At 56.0% G+C, this 14,741-nt stretch overlaps 4 protein-coding genes across 4 annotated transcripts, besides 4 other annotated features; 2 read left to right on the top strand and 2 right to left on the bottom strand.

Moving 5' to 3' along the window:
• Nucleotides 1-551: 551 nt before the first annotated feature.
• EKO05_0002306 (N-acetyltransferase 10) lies at nt 552-3,911 on the top strand (the record flags this gene model as incomplete). The annotated part of the gene is made up of 4 exons (XM_038944175.1): nt 552-568; nt 621-660; nt 714-3,640; nt 3,692-3,911. The coding sequence occupies 4 exons, from the start codon at nt 552-554 to the stop codon at nt 3,909-3,911; spliced, it is 3,204 nt and encodes a 1,067-aa protein (XP_038792977.1).
• Nucleotides 3,912-4,459: 548 nt separating this feature from the next.
• On the top strand, nt 4,460-8,868 carry EKO05_0002305 (peroxisomal assembly protein; the record flags this gene model as incomplete). The annotated part of the gene is made up of 3 exons (XM_038944108.2): nt 4,460-4,634; nt 4,727-8,192; nt 8,241-8,868. The coding sequence occupies 3 exons, from the start codon at nt 4,460-4,462 to the stop codon at nt 8,866-8,868; spliced, it is 4,269 nt and encodes a 1,422-aa protein (XP_038792976.2).
• Nucleotides 4,657-4,711: a tandem repeat.
• Nucleotides 8,869-9,143: 275 nt separating the features above from the next.
• Nucleotides 9,144-9,182: a tandem repeat.
• A 112-nt stretch (nt 9,183-9,294) lies between these two features.
• Nucleotides 9,295-9,372: a tandem repeat.
• An 89-nt stretch (nt 9,373-9,461) lies between these two features.
• Nucleotides 9,462-9,491: a tandem repeat.
• On the bottom strand, nt 9,486-11,742 carry EKO05_0002304 (uncharacterized protein; the record flags this gene model as incomplete). Its single annotated transcript, XM_038944150.2, has 2 exons — nt 9,486-11,385; nt 11,435-11,742. 2 exons carry the CDS (start codon nt 11,740-11,742, stop codon nt 9,486-9,488), a joined length of 2,208 nt encoding a protein of 735 aa, XP_038792975.2.
• A 1,324-nt stretch (nt 11,743-13,066) lies between these two features.
• Nucleotides 13,067-14,609, bottom strand: EKO05_0002303 (uncharacterized protein; the record flags this gene model as incomplete). The annotated part of the gene is made up of 2 exons (XM_038944197.1): nt 13,067-13,276; nt 13,329-14,609. 2 exons carry the CDS (start codon nt 14,607-14,609, stop codon nt 13,067-13,069), a joined length of 1,491 nt encoding a protein of 496 aa, XP_038792974.1.
• Nucleotides 14,610-14,741: the final 132 nt, after the last annotated feature.

Here is a 14,741-nt window from a genome sequence, read left to right as displayed (position 1 = left end):
AGCGTTTCCCAAGCACACACATTGTACCCTCATGTCTCCTTGGTGAGGATCCTTAGACTATAGATTTTGATACAGCGTAATATTATAATTAGTTTGGCATAATAGTACAGTCGTTGTTTGTTGTTGTAGCTCAGATGCATTGGAAGCCTCAAGGAGTCTCGCTCCTTTGTTTTACAGCTTTGCTAGCAAGTGTTGATGGCTCTCAACCTCTGTGAAGTGAGCTCTCATCCTTGAACTTCGAAGCCAGCCGTCTTGCCACGTTATCGATGGATGTGTCAAACTTACCCGATGCGGTATGTTGATGGCGGTGACAGAGACGCGCCGAATTCTGCCCGACTGGACTTCGAAATTTCGAAAACTCCGGCTGTACGATCCGCAACTCTTGCAGCCACCGAGCGCATATCCCACGCACCTGGAGGTCTGAGTAGCTGAAAGCATCGCAACAGCTTCAGATAACCTCCGCGATCAGTTTCACACTACGGAGAAACGTGTGACGCTCCAACCCAACGATATTGTAGTGAAGAGGTGGGGACGCCTGCGGAGCTGTCAAGATGCCGAAGAAAGCCATGTACGTGAACATGCACCACCTGCAGCCTGTTCAGATGCTCACTAAGCTCCAGCGACTCCCGTATTCCGGCTTTGATCCGCAACGGTGCTCAGGTACGCATGCATCGAACAACCACAACAGCTAAATCGAGGCTCACAGTACGCAGGAGAAGAAACGAAGCTTTTTCGTAGTCGTCGGTGACCGCCAGAAGGATGTCATCGTCAACCTCTACCATATCCTGCTAAACGTCGACGTGAAGCTGAACAAGTCGGTCCTCTGGGCGTACAAGAACAAATTGCTAGGGTTCTCGAGTCACCGCAAGAAGCGCGAGAAGAAGATCAAGAGCGAGCTCAAGCGCGGCATCCGCGACATCGATACCGAAGACCCGTTCGAACTGTTTGTCTCGACACAGAACATCCGCTATGTCTACTACAAGGAGACCGAGAAGATTCTGGGTAACACATACGGCATGTGCATCCTGCAGGACTTCGAAGCACTCACACCGAACTTGCTCGCGCGCACAATCGAGACGGTTGAGGGAGGAGGACTGGTGATCCTGCTGCTGAAGGGCATGAACAGCTTGAAGCAGCTCTACACAATGTCCATGGACATACACTCGCGGTACCGAACCGAAGCGCACAGCGACGTCGTCGCACGATTTAACGAACGATTCCTTCTCTCACTCGGAAAATGCGACAGCTGCTTGGTGGTGGACGACGAGCTGAACGTGCTGCCTATTTCAGGCGGGAAGCACGTTAAGCAGCTAGCGCCACCGGACCCAGAGCTTGAGGGCAAGACACCGAAGGCGAAGGAGCTGGAAGAGATCAAGGAATCGCTGGCAGATACGCCACCTGTAGGCGACCTTGTGAAGCTGGCCAAGACAGTGGACCAAGCAAAGGCGCTCCTCACGTTTGTGGATGCGATCGCAGAGAAGACGCTGCAGAGCACCGTGACTTTGACGGCAGCGCGTGGTCGCGGAAAGTCTGCGGCGTTGGGTGTGGCGATCGCAGCGGCGATTGCACACGGATACAGCAACATCTTCATCACGTCGCCAAGTCCCGAAAACCTGAAGACACTGTTCGAGTTCGTGTTCAAGGGCTTCGACGCGCTGGGATACATGGAACACCAGGACTACAACATCCTGCAGTCGACACATGCGGAGTTCAACAAGGCAATCGTTCGCGTCAACGTGCACCGACAGCACAGGCAAACAATCCAGTACATTCAGCCGCAAGACGCGAACCAGCTGGGTCAGGCTGAGCTGTTGGTCATCGATGAGGCAGCAGCTATTCCTCTGCCGCTAGTGCGCAAGCTGATGGGGCCCTACTTGGTGTTCATGGCCTCAACTATCAACGGTTACGAGGGTACCGGCCGCTCGCTCTCGCTCAAGCTCATCAACCAGCTTCGTGAGCAGTCAAGAGGACGCAAGACCACTGGCACATCAACCGTAGTCGACCGAGCGACAGGCAAGGAGAGCAAGGACGGGACGGAGCCTTCGATGGCTGGTCGCTCTCTGCGCGAAATCACACTCTCGGAACCCATTCGTTATGCTCAGGGCGATTCTGTAGAGCGATGGATGAACGACCTCCTCTGCCTTGATGCTACTCTGCCGCGATCGAAGCTGGGAACTCAGGGATGCCCGCATCCTGATGAGTGCCAGCTGCTCCACGTCAACCGGGATACCCTTTTCTCCTACAACCCAGCGGCCGAGAAGTTCCTGCAGAAGATGATGGCGCTTTACGTCGCCAGCCACTACAAAAACACGCCCAACGATCTTCAGCTCATGTCGGACGCCCCCGCCCATCAGCTCTTCGTCCTCACTGCTCCCGCAGAGGACAACAAGCTCCCCGAGCCTCTCTGCGTCATCCAGGTAGCACTCGAAGGTCAAATCAGCAGGGAAAGTGTTCTTAGCAGTCTGTCGCGCGGACAAAGAGCAGGCGGCGACCTCATTCCCTGGATCGTTTCCCAACAATTCCAGGACGAGAACTTTGCCTCTCTCTCTGGTGCGCGCGTTGTCCGCATAGCCACGAACCCGGACTATGTAAACATGGGCTACGGCTCGCGTGCTCTGTCCCTTCTGGTAGACTTCTACGACGGCAAGCTCGCTTCGCTGTCGGAGTCTGCGCCCAGCGAGGTAGAGACGATGAAGCGTGTCTCAGAGTCCGAGCTAGAATCTGCCAGCCTTCAAACAGACACTATCAAAGTCCGCGAAGCGTCTGAGATGCCGCCTCTCTTTGCCCGCTTGTCCGAACTCGCTTCCCCCAAGCTTGACTACGTAGGCGTAAGCTATGGGCTGACGAGCCAACTGCACAAGTTCTGGAAGCGCCAGTCCTTCGTCCCCGTTTACTTGAGGCAGACCCCCAACGATCTGACTGGGGAACACACATGCATCATGCTGCGCTCACTGGAAACCACGTCCTCGGACGGGTCATGGGTCGCGGCTTTTGCTAAGGATTTCCAGAAGCGCTTCCTTTCTCTGCTGTCCTACCAGTTCCGGTCCTTCCCCTCGGTTACCTCGCTCTCCATTGAAGAGTCTGCGTCTCTCGGCGCAAAGCTCGACGTTGAACTGCAAGCGACGCCGATCACAAAGGCAGAGCTGGACGCCCTATTCAGCCCCTTCGACTTGAAGAGACTGGACTCGTACGCAAACAACATGCTCGACTACCACGTCATTCTCGACATGCTGCCGTCCATTGCAACGCTCTACTTCACAGGGCGTCTCAAGTCGCACGTCAAGATGAGCGGAGTGCAAGTCGCGCTCCTCCTGGCCATCGGTCTCCAACGCAAAGAATTCAGTGAAGTTGAGAAGGAACTCAACCTCTCTTCTTCCCAACTGATGGCCATGTTCGTCAAGGTCGTCCGCAAAGTAGCGACGGCGTTCCGTGGGATCCTCGAGGGCGCCGTGAGGCAGGAGCTGCCGGAGGCTATGGAGGTTGAAGATGGCGACGCGCCCGAGGCTGTGGCGGACCCGCGCTTCAAGCCTCTGGAGAAGAGTCTGGAGGAAGAACTGCAGGAAGGTGGGGATGAGTTCCTCGCAGATGAGGAAGAGCGTGAGAGGGCAAAGGCGCTTATTGACGCGCTGCCTCTGCACAGGTGCGTTGAGATGTTTGCACTGTGACGTGTGCGTTACTGACTGTCTTTCAGGTACGAGATCGGCGCTGGAGCAGACGAGTGGGAAGATGCTGAGCGCTCGGTCGCCAAAGCGGCCAAGGGCGGCCGTGTCGACAACTTGACCGTGGCTGTCAAGACGGGTGAGAAGAAGAGGAAGGCTGGTGAAGCCGTGGCTGAAGCTTACAAGGAGGCTGAGAAGGGCCGAGAGAAGAGCGAAAAGAAGCACAAGAAGGCCAAGTCGAGCAGGAAGTAGGGGCATGCGGTGACGGGGAGCGATGAAGATGCATATCAGGGTGTTGGGTGGCGTTCGATATCCTCGCAAAAGGGGTTCTGGTTCCTGCATGCTTGTGTTGGGAGATGCCGTGTTTGCTACTCCAATGCAAGTTTTCTGAATTGTCTACTTGCTTCGCACTTCACATGTCGATGCCCGTGTCGTGAAGAGGTGGGAGCCGCAACCGGGCAAGTCGAAAAGCGGGCCACACACGGTAATCGACCCATCAGGCATCGGTGAGCGTCTCCTCACGACTGCAGGGACTTGGTCCGCGGAGACAACTGCTTCTCTTTCCCATCGTCGGACTCGGTGGTTGTACAGACGCGGGGGGATCAAGCGTACAAGCGTGCACGTGCAGGCGTCCGATCGGCCAGCAGCCAGCAGCAGACGGGCATTCGAGCAGCTGCCGAGGTACACAGGGAGCTTGGCGCCGACCGACGAGTGCATGCGCCTACCCATCCGCTACCGCAGAGCCTCCCTCCTTGCTCCTCCACACTGCAGCGCCGGCCGTGGATTGACGAATGCAAGAGATGGAAGCGCCGAATGGACTGCATCCGGTGAACCCGCGCAAGCGGAGGCGGAGAAGAAGACTCGACCGCCCACCGACTTCGGCGCGTCTGCTGCTCGACGAGCGCTTGAAGGGCGAGGTGGGCGTCCTGTCCGACGACCTGTTCGACGATCTGTTCCCGGGGGCGAAGCACGACGGTATGTCCCGTGGTGTAGACAAGCATCCACGCGTCCAAGCATCCAAGCATCCACGCATCCACGCGTCCAAGCATCCAGGCTGATAGTAGCAGGCGCGGACACCCCCCGCCATGTCGCGATTACCCCATGGCTTCCAAGCTCCGTCGTTGCTTCCCAGACCATCCCCTGGACGATTCTCCCGGTGCGAAGCGCGGAGAAGAGCGATCCATCTGCTGCCCGCCCGCATGCGTCGCTGCAGATTCCCACCTCCGCCCTCGCCCTCCACTCCTTCTCCCAGCTTCTCCACACGCTGGCCCCGAACAAGACACAGCGGAGAGACGCGCCCATCCAAGTCCGCATGCACGACGTCGTGCCCGTCGGCCTGGACACCGTCTATGTGAACCTGGACACGGAAGCCCTGCGCAAGCTGGACCAAGTGCATGCCAAGTTCGGCGGAGGCTTCGTGAGCCCCTCCAACGGCGCCGGCGCAGCAAAGGGGCCCAAGAACCGCCATCTCGACGTCAATGGCCAGGCCAAGACGGCGCATGGGATAGACGGCGCGGTCCAGGAGAATGCGTGGAAGGCGGCTGTGCGAGAGGCTCTGCACTCGCCAACCGTGCTGCACACCGGCGACCTGCTGCCCTTGCCCCTGCCTGCGCATCCCATCACCCACGTCCCGCCCCCGCCAGCCAAGATCACCGCCTGTGAGCCTGTGTCGCAAGGCCTTCTGCTGCCGAGTACGCGCATCGTCGTGCTGCAGTCCCACCGCAGCTCCAGGACCGTGCTTCCACCCCCCGTAAGACAAGCGCCCATCTCGAACACCTTCGACGATGACAGCGAAGCAGAAGACACCTCCAATGACGCCTTCTACACCGCCGATGAGCGCGGCGATTCGCGCAATGCTAGCCCCCCAGACGAAGAATCCACGCCTAGCCTAGATTCGGATTTCTCGGGCTCAGATGCCGGTGATTTGTCGGACGAATCTGACGACATCATATCTTTGAGTGCGCCCATGCTGCCGCCACACTCTTCAGGCGTGCTCTCGTCGTTCACCTCCGCCACGCCCCGCCCAGGCAACTACCGCACAAATGGCATGGCAACGCCAGGCTCGGTCTTCTCTAGCTTCACCGCGACCAGCACCGTGCGAGGAGCGCCTTCGTCCAAGAGCAAGGTCTTCAAGGCCCACGGACTGCTGCAGAGCATCTCCGACGAGCTCGTGCATCCAAGACCTGGCAGCGAAGACGATGAAGAAGCCCGTGTGTTTGTCGATACAAACACACTTGTCAAAGTCGGATGTTTCTCTGGCGATTGGGTCAAGCTCGAAGCCTCGGAAGAGCCCTCGGGCCATCCCCTTTGGGGGCTTGGCTCATTGGGAGCTGCTCAAGAGGAAGAGAACTCGAATTGGCGCCCAGTCAGAGTCTACGGCCTACCCGACAACATGACGAAGAAGGTGGCCAGATACCCAGTACACAAGTCTGAAGGTGGCGAGCGCAGGATGAGCATATCGAGCTTTTCGGGCCCAGCGAGTACCTCACTACCAGCATACCTCTCCCCCATTCTGTTGGCGAATCTGGGAAGCCCCTCGCATCTTCGAATCACACCACTAGTCGCACCACACATGCCCGGTCTACCGCGGACAGCTCTGCAGAAGCCTCGTCTGACGAGCTCATCACTACCACCGTCTGCGAGAGAGGTTACTCTGCTCAAAGTATCAACGCCCCTATCTTCCGATCGCCTGCTCCAGCCAAGCTTGTTCGCTGCTCTGAAGGAACACTTTGAGCAGAAGAGACGTGTTGTCAAAACAGGCGATCTGATTGGTGTCTCCATCGACGAATCACTTGGGCGGGCTGTCTTCCAGACCTCCACCGAAGACGATGTTGGGAGTGACGAGCTGTTGTCCAACGCAAGAAAAACTCCCAACGAGGATACCGCGGTCGAGAGCTCAAACCCGAAAGTCGTAGCCTGGTTCAAAATCGGCAATGTCTCCTCCAAGACATCCCAACCCCGTGAAGGTGAAGAACCGGACATTTGGGGTGGTGCGGCCACAGTCGATGCTGCGAGCACGAAAATGGAGATGAACGGCAGCGAACAGGGCAAGACACCTGCAACCATCGACAATGCCTGGCAATACTACCTCGGCGCGAAGCGAGCGCCGGTCGCTGCGTCTCAGAAAGTGATGGCGATGGGTGAACTTCCTAAGCCGTACATTTCGCCCCTTCGTCGACGGTTGCGGGAGTTGATGTCCGTGGCCACCAGCCCGAGAGCCATTCATCTGGGGCTGCCTCCGGTAGCAATTCTCATCACATCAACTCAACGAGGCATTGGCAAGGCTGCTATATCTACCAAGGCCTGCGAAGACTTGGGTCTTCACACGTTTGCTATTGATGCTTTCGACATCGTCACTGAAGGGGGTGCAGGGGGAGGCGACGTCAAGACCGAGGGCTTCCTTAAGGCTAGGGCTGAGCGAGGTCTGACTTGCGGAGCGGAATTCACTGCGCTGCTCATCAAACATGTCGACGCCCTGACCGCTGACCGCATGAACGCGGCACTCAAGGAGATCTTGGCTGACTCCAGAGTGCTGATTGCCACAACGACGGAGATCGACAAGGTACCCGAGGGCATACGAGGTCTGTTCACCCACGAGTTGGAAATGACTGCACCCGACGAAGGCGAAAGACAAGGCATCCTGCGTAGTATCATCGATGATGCCGGTATTCGACTGTCTCCAGAAGTTGATCTTGGCAACGTTGCTGTCAAAACCGCTGCCTTGGTGGCTGGAGACCTCGTTGATGTGGTTGATAGAGCCCTTGTTTCGAAGCGCACCCGCATAGAAGAGCTTGCAGCAGCAGCAAGCAAGGCCTCGTCATTAGCAGAAGCGGTAACTACCAGAGACATTGAACTCGCCGGCGGCCACTTTAGCAATAGCATCACAAAAGCCGACCTCGATACCGCTGTCGACGCCGCTAGGAAGAACTTCGCTGACGCGATTGGTGCGCCCAAGATCCCGAATGTCGGCTGGTCAGACGTCGGCGGCTTGTCCCACGTCAAAGACGCAGTCATGGAGACGATTCAACTACCGCTCTCTCGCCCTGAGCTTTTCGCCAAGGGCATGAAGAAGCGCAGCGGTATCCTCTTCTATGGACCTCCAGGCACCGGAAAAACACTTCTTGCAAAGGCCATCGCTACCGAGTTTTCACTCAACTTCTTCAGCGTCAAGGGTCCGGAGCTGCTGAACATGTACATTGGTGAGTCGGAGGCCAACGTCCGGCGTGTCTTCCAGCGTGCTCGCGATGCCAGGCCCTGCGTTGTGTTCTTTGACGAACTGGACTCGGTGGCACCGAAGCGTGGCAACCAGGGTGACAGCGGCGGTGTCATGGATCGCATTGTGAGTCAGCTGCTTGCTGAGCTCGATGGTATGAGCGATGGAGGCGAAGGCGTGTTTGTCATTGGCGCAACGAATCGTCCAGATCTGCTTGACCAAGCTCTCCTGCGTCCGGGGCGCTTCGATAAGATGCTGTACTTGGGGGTCAGTGACACGCATGAGAAACAGCAAACCATCCTGGAGGCGCTGAGCAGAAAGTAAGTACCCCTTATCCGCTCACTTCCGCTTAATTAATAACCGTACAGGTTCACCCTTCACCCTGATCTGTCTCTTGCGCGCGTCTCGCAAGGCCTGCCATTCACTTACACGGGTGCTGACATGTACGCGCTCTGTTCCGATGCTATGCTCAAAGCCATCACGCGGCAAGCGCGCGCTGTCGACGAGAAGGTTGCAGAGTACAACAAGACGCACAGCCCACACATCACGATCGCATACTTTTTCGACCACCTGGCCACCGAGGAAGACACGGCCGTCATGGTCACTGAGCAGGACTTTATGGATGCGCATAGAGAGCTGGTGCCCAGTGTCAGTGCAGACGAACTTCGTCACTACGATAGAGTGCGCAGGACATTTGAAGGTGCAGGAAAGCCAGACGAGAAGAAGAAACAGCCAACCATCACAAATGGAAGCGCAACGGCCGCCCCTTCGGCCAGCAGCAAGGGCAAAGGAAAAGCGGCCGCGCCACCCAATGAGGCAGATGATATGGTCATTCGCACTGAAAATATCGATCTGAACGGGAATGGTAACGACACAAGTGGGAGCAGTAAGGGCAAGGGCAAAGCTCCTACAACCAGCCACGCAAGCAAGAGCAGCATTGATATTGCAGAAGGAGGATTCGGCAATGCTGGAGATGATGATGAATTGTACTCTTAACTGTATGATCCGCATCGTGTTGTTATTGTAGTAGGAAAAGCACAGTGCCCCTTGCAGGACTTGAAATACCCTCAACGTCTCGTGTAAAATGAATGCACACGAAAGAACAATAGGTTCCGAGTCTCGAATCATGACATGCAGCGTTGGTTGGCTCTTCGTTCATCACTCATGTTAATCGCAAGTCACACTCTGGCCAGACAGTCCAGCCCGTCCGTCTGTCTTGCACAAACCCATCTCGGCACTGAGCAACGACAGGACGTTGCTATTTACCTGCACTTCCACTTCTCTCTCCACCTCCGCCTTTGCCTTCGCCTATTCATCGCCTTGGCGGAGCGCACGGCTTGCACCTCGCATGCACATCCTCGGCCTGGCTCAGCGTGTGCGTGGAGCACCTCGAAGGACGCTGGGTGGGAAACTGTGTGTGTGTTGGGATTGGATGTGAGCTTGACATTGTATTTGAGCTTCAGGTCCAGTTTGAGATTGGGTTGGGGGTTGGGATTGAGACGGCATCGTGGAGAGACTAGACGGCTCGCGTGGAAGAAGGAAATGGAGGGGGTGATGGAACGGCAGGATGCAGCGGAAGGCTGTATCGATAGACTATGCTGCACTACGCTACACTACACCTCCTCGCCTTCACCAGCGTCCGAGAGCGGGGTGAGCCCGACCTTGGGGTTGATAAAGTCAAACACAGTTCGGTGCCACAGGAGACTATTCTCCGGCTTGAGAACCCAGTGGTTCTCGTCTGGGAAGGTCAGGAACTGGCTCTCGACGCCGCGGCTCTGCAGCGTGTGGAAGGCGGCCAGACCCTCGCCGATCAGCAGTCGGTAGTCGAGTTCGCTGTGGATGATCAGGTGCGGCGTGCTCCAGTGCTCCGTGTGTTTGCTCGGGTCCCATTGCTCCCACCCCTCGCGGTTCTTCCAGGGGAGGCCGTGCAGGTCATGCTTGGGGAAGTAGAGTTCCTCCGAGGACATTTGGCTGGCCATGCTGAAGACGCCGTCGTGGGTTACGAGCGCGCTGAAGTGGCGGCCGAGTGGGTGGCCTTGGATCCAGTTCATCATGTAGCCGCCGTAGGAGGCGCCCAGAGCGACGGAGCGCTTGGTGTCAACGTAGGAGAGGTTTTTCTTGATCCAGTCAAAGCCTAGCACGAGGTCTTGATACGGGAGGCCGCCCCATTGGCCTTGGATTGCGTCGGTGAAGGCTTGTCCGTAGCTGGTGCTGCCGGTGGGGTTTGGACAAATGACGACGTAGCCCTGCTCGGCGAATACGGCGGGGTTCCAGCGTGTGCTCCAGGAGTCCTCCCAGGCGCCTTGTGGGCCGCCGTGGATCAGGTACGCGAGTGGGTACTTCTTGTCGGAGGAGAAGTTGCTGGGCTTGACGACCCAGGCGTGGACTGAGGTGTTGTGGGCAGCGCCATCCCAATGAATCTCACTGATCTGTGAACGCGAGAGACCAAACATAGAGCCTGACCGAGTGTTCGAGGAAATGTACCGTGCGGTGAGACTGTCGGCCTCTGAGTCTGACGAGCCGTCTGAGACAGGCAGGGTGTAAGTGTCGTCATGGTTCTTGTGGTCGCTCACAGGCACGAAGGAGTACAGGCTGTTCTCGATCAAGCTGTTCGAGCTTATGAAGATGTTTCCAGACTCAAGTACCTTGACATCTGCCACATTGCCGCCTTTCACAAGAACAGACGGAAAAGGTGAGTCTTCACCTGGGCGCTTCGGAGGTCCAGCATGGAAGAGGTTTGTACGGCCATGCTCTTCCGCTGTGAGGTACAGGTGCCAGTCATCCGGGCTCCATGCGATGGACTGCGGACTTCGGTCCCACTTGCCTTTTCCGTCCTTGGAGGCATACAGAAGAGTGGGTGGATTCAGTTGATTGCTGTAACCGTGAATGATGAAAGCCTGGTTCTTGTCTGACTCATACCCATCGGTTCTCATCCCCAAAAAGGCAATCATCTTTCCAGAGTGCGACCAAACAGGGCTTGTACATGCGCCCTCGAACCCGTGCGCCTTTGCTAGCTCAACTTGTTGTATCTCCGGCGTATCACTGGACCAGTCATCCACATGGTCCCAGAACTTCGAATTTGCGCACGCAGAGATATAGATATGAGTTCTTGTATGCAGAGCAGGGTTGAGATCGGGATCTTTCGCCGTAAATACCAACCCATTCTGGGAAATGTCAAAGTGGTCTTTTCCACCAAAGGGGTCGATCGGACTTTCAAGATTGGATCCCTTCAAGGCGTTCTTCAGCGCAGATGACTCGAATTTGCCATTCTTCTTCGTCAATTTTCCAAGCCAGATAGCGTTCTTGTTCTCCGTAACATAATGGTCCCAATGCCTCACGAACATTGACTTGTAGAGTCTGCCAGATGTGTGGGGCTTCTCTGCCTTTTCGGGGTTGTACAGCGAGCCATCAGGCTTTGCTTTTCCGGACACAGCGAATGCGATCTGGTCATCGCTGAGTCTGTATATTTTGAGGTCACCGACAGGACCTTCGATAGTGCCAGCAATGTAGTTGCTGTGAAGGCTGTCAGTATTGTGTGATAAGCAGATTGCACGTGACATACTCGCTGTCGAAACTGTCTGCCTTTCCAATTACCACATTGGTGACTCCATCATCGCCAGACCTCAGAAGGAGGATGGTGTCGTCGTCGATCCAAGTCGGTTCGCTGGCAGACTTGTCGTCTGTGATCAGACTCGTCTGCTGACTGGCAACATCGAGGACCCGAATTTCCGACTTTTTTGCATGGTCCGTGAAGCTATAAGTCGACACACTGTAGAGCACCTTCGATGCGTCTGAGTTGGGAATACCCTCAGACCTGCGAGGAGCGCTGAGGAGCACCTCAGGCGTGAACTTGGCGGCCCTGATTGTCATGTTGAGTATAAGTGATGGCAGAATGCAGAATGGGTGCCTACATATGGTCAGTCTCGTGTTCTGGAGAGGCAGATGTAGAATGAAGACAGCGGCGGGCGGGTGGTATAGAAAGAGGCTGGCGAGAAATGGAAGGCGTCAATTGACGCGATGAGGTTGTCAGATCCCTGCAGTACTGCAGCTGCCATGCAGCTCCACGACTTGAAACATGCATAGCACCCTGTGGACGACAACGAACGTGTACATGGCTGTAGCTAGACAAAGGAGCTCTTTGGCGTCGACGTGGAACTCTCAGACATGAACGCGTCGTGGGAGAGATCAATTGCATCGCGTAGGGAGTTTCTTCAGAGCACCGACTTACCCGAAGCCAGTCACAATTGCAGCAAAAGTGTATGAATGCACTATGAGATGAACGATGAGAGTGAAACGAGCACCATGATGATGTCGGTCGGAAGCCGGTTCCTCTAGCGCATCGTGGTTGGACAGCCGGCCCAGCCACGCCGAATCCTCCACAACGTCTGGAGGTCAGCAACCACTCAACCAGTGTTTGAGACAGCTCAGAAAGTGTGTAATCTCCTAAACGCCTGTACTTTTAAAACGCTACTAGAAAACAACACTCACTACCTCCCAAGTTCGAGAGAGCGCATGATTGTCTCCAGATCTTCCTGCAACATGAGAGGCTGGTCAATCCCTTGCGTCTCAGCCGAACCATGACAATGCGCGTCGAAGGCGTCATCATCGACCGAGACGACCAACCCCGCTTGTGTCTCCACAACCCTACAGGCCAGATCTGATATTATTCTCATTGATGCCACGATCACGCTGCCTCTTACTCTACCTTTTACCGGCTATATATTGATATTGTCAGCGAAACCGGTATCAAACTTTCTGAAACAGGGACGCTGAGCGTCCAGAAAATTGGGTTTCTCAATTCCTGTGGCGCAGTGGTAGCGCGCCGTTCTTATAAGATTCGTCAGACTCTTATGACTCATCTGGGTTATGCGGATGCCGTGGGTTCGATCCCCACCAGGTACGTTCTTCGTCTGAAGGAGAGATTGTATCTGCTTCCTGTACTAATACGGTATAGGAATACATGAACCAATGCTTCTACCTTTTTTGCCGCTTCGTGGGGTTCTTTTTGCGCATTTTATTGTCGTGGCTTGAACAACTACAGTGATGAAGCTGGACTTGCTTGTTGCATAGGCGCTGTTGTAACACGAAGATCATGGTAGGATTGGTGATTGCTGCTTTATTGCTCAAGTAGCTAAAGGCACGCATTGCATGCTTGGGTATAGTATTGATACACGTCCTCTGCCAGCCAAACTGCCTACATGGTAATCATGACACTCGCGTTCTTGTACCAGCTGACGAGCGGATTGTCCCCATTCTTCGTGCTCGTCTCCGCGATGTCCGCCCTGCCCGCCATGAAGTCCTCGTGGGTGTATGTGCGCGCAAACTTGCCCGTGATGGCGGTGTACATGGGCTCCATGACTTCAAAATCGGTGGGGAAGAGGATGTCAAAGTAGCCCTGGTGGACCTGTAGAGGTGTGAATTGACTTGTAGGGAGCAGAAAGGGGGAGAAGACGTACCAGAGGTGTAGAGACAGGAATCATCTGCCTCTTGTACCTCGTCTGCACGACGGGTGCGTTGATGCCCTCAACTGCCTCGCCCAGCTTGTTGAAGTCGGAGCTGATGAGTTTGTGGTTGGGGAACTTGGAGGCGAGGATGTGGAAAAACTGCATTAGCCGTGTGGGAATGTACTCCGGCTGGCTGAGGTTCGTGCGGAACGGGACCAAGCTCCTCAGACTCTGCATCAAGCGTGAACCCTGGAGTGGGTGCGGATATGTCTCACACGCTGCGTGTCTCCGTGCAAGGAATTGCGTAGCTACAGGGTCGAGGGTGCGGGAGTAGTATTCGAAAAGCTCGCCGCGCGGGTCGACGACAACATGCGATTGATACGGCGATCCGGTCTCGCTGTCGTATTTCAGTGCGTCGTGGGCAAAGTTGTCAAAGACCTCGAGTGCGAGGAAATAGCAGGGCGAGGAGACGTATTGGTTCCAGTCGAAGATGGAGCGATTGACAATCTCGACTTTGTCGGAGTGGCCTCGCGCGTAGGCAGAGTGTCCCAGCCCTTTCTGTTGCAGGTCCGCTAGTTGACTTGAGATTTCGATGATGCGGTACTTTGTGCGCTCGTATACGTCTGGGTGCACGTCACGAATGTAGTCGAGGATGTTCAGCATCATGGTTCCGTTTCCTGCGCCCATCTCGTAGATGATGAGGTCCTGGTAAGGGAAGAAGTTGTATTTGTAGTCCTCCACCAGGTATCGCGCAAGTGCCTCTCCGTAGTACGGCGAGAACAGCTCGGTCGGGGTGTGCCAGAGCTGACGGAGCTCGTTGGGTTCTTGCATGTCGAGCGCATCCTCGAAGTCGGTGTAGCGGTGCCGTAGCTGCTGGAAGAACTCGTGTTCCGACTTCATTCCGTTGAAGTTGAAGGGATCGCCTGGCGAGAAGATGACGACTTGCTTCGAGAAGTAGCCATAGCTTGGATTGTATAGGCTGTCTTCGATGAAGTCGCGCATCAACATCTTCACTCTCCGCGGTCTCTCTTTCCTGCTGCGCAGCATGTCCGATGTGACCATGGGGTATCTGTCAAACTCCTCTGTCCGCTCCTGCGGGAATGCCTTCTTCCTCGGTGTCCATCGGCTCTCCCTGCTCGTCTCGCCCTCACCCAGTCGTGTGGCCTTCCCCCGGCGCTGAAGCTGGGGAACGCGCGCGCTCGTGAGCGCCGGTCGAGCTCCGCGGCCAACACATTGCGCTGCTCGGTGCGAGAAAAGCTGGCGGAAGAGCTGTGTGGCGAGCGGCGAGTCCATTGGCGCCGGCACGAGTCGTCTGAACGGGGCTGCGACAGTTGGGGAAGCTCTCTAGTAGTCTCTACGCGAATGCACGTGGTCGAGTTTGCGGGTCGCCCTGCCCTGCCAAGCCGCGGCCGTTGTCAACTCCAG

Source organism: Ascochyta rabiei, chromosome 3 (assembly GCF_004011695.2).
Source record: "Ascochyta rabiei chromosome 3, complete sequence".
In the NCBI taxonomy this organism is placed as follows: domain Eukaryota; kingdom Fungi; phylum Ascomycota; class Dothideomycetes; order Pleosporales; family Didymellaceae; genus Ascochyta; species Ascochyta rabiei.
This window is presented reverse-complemented; position numbering and strand designations above follow the sequence as displayed.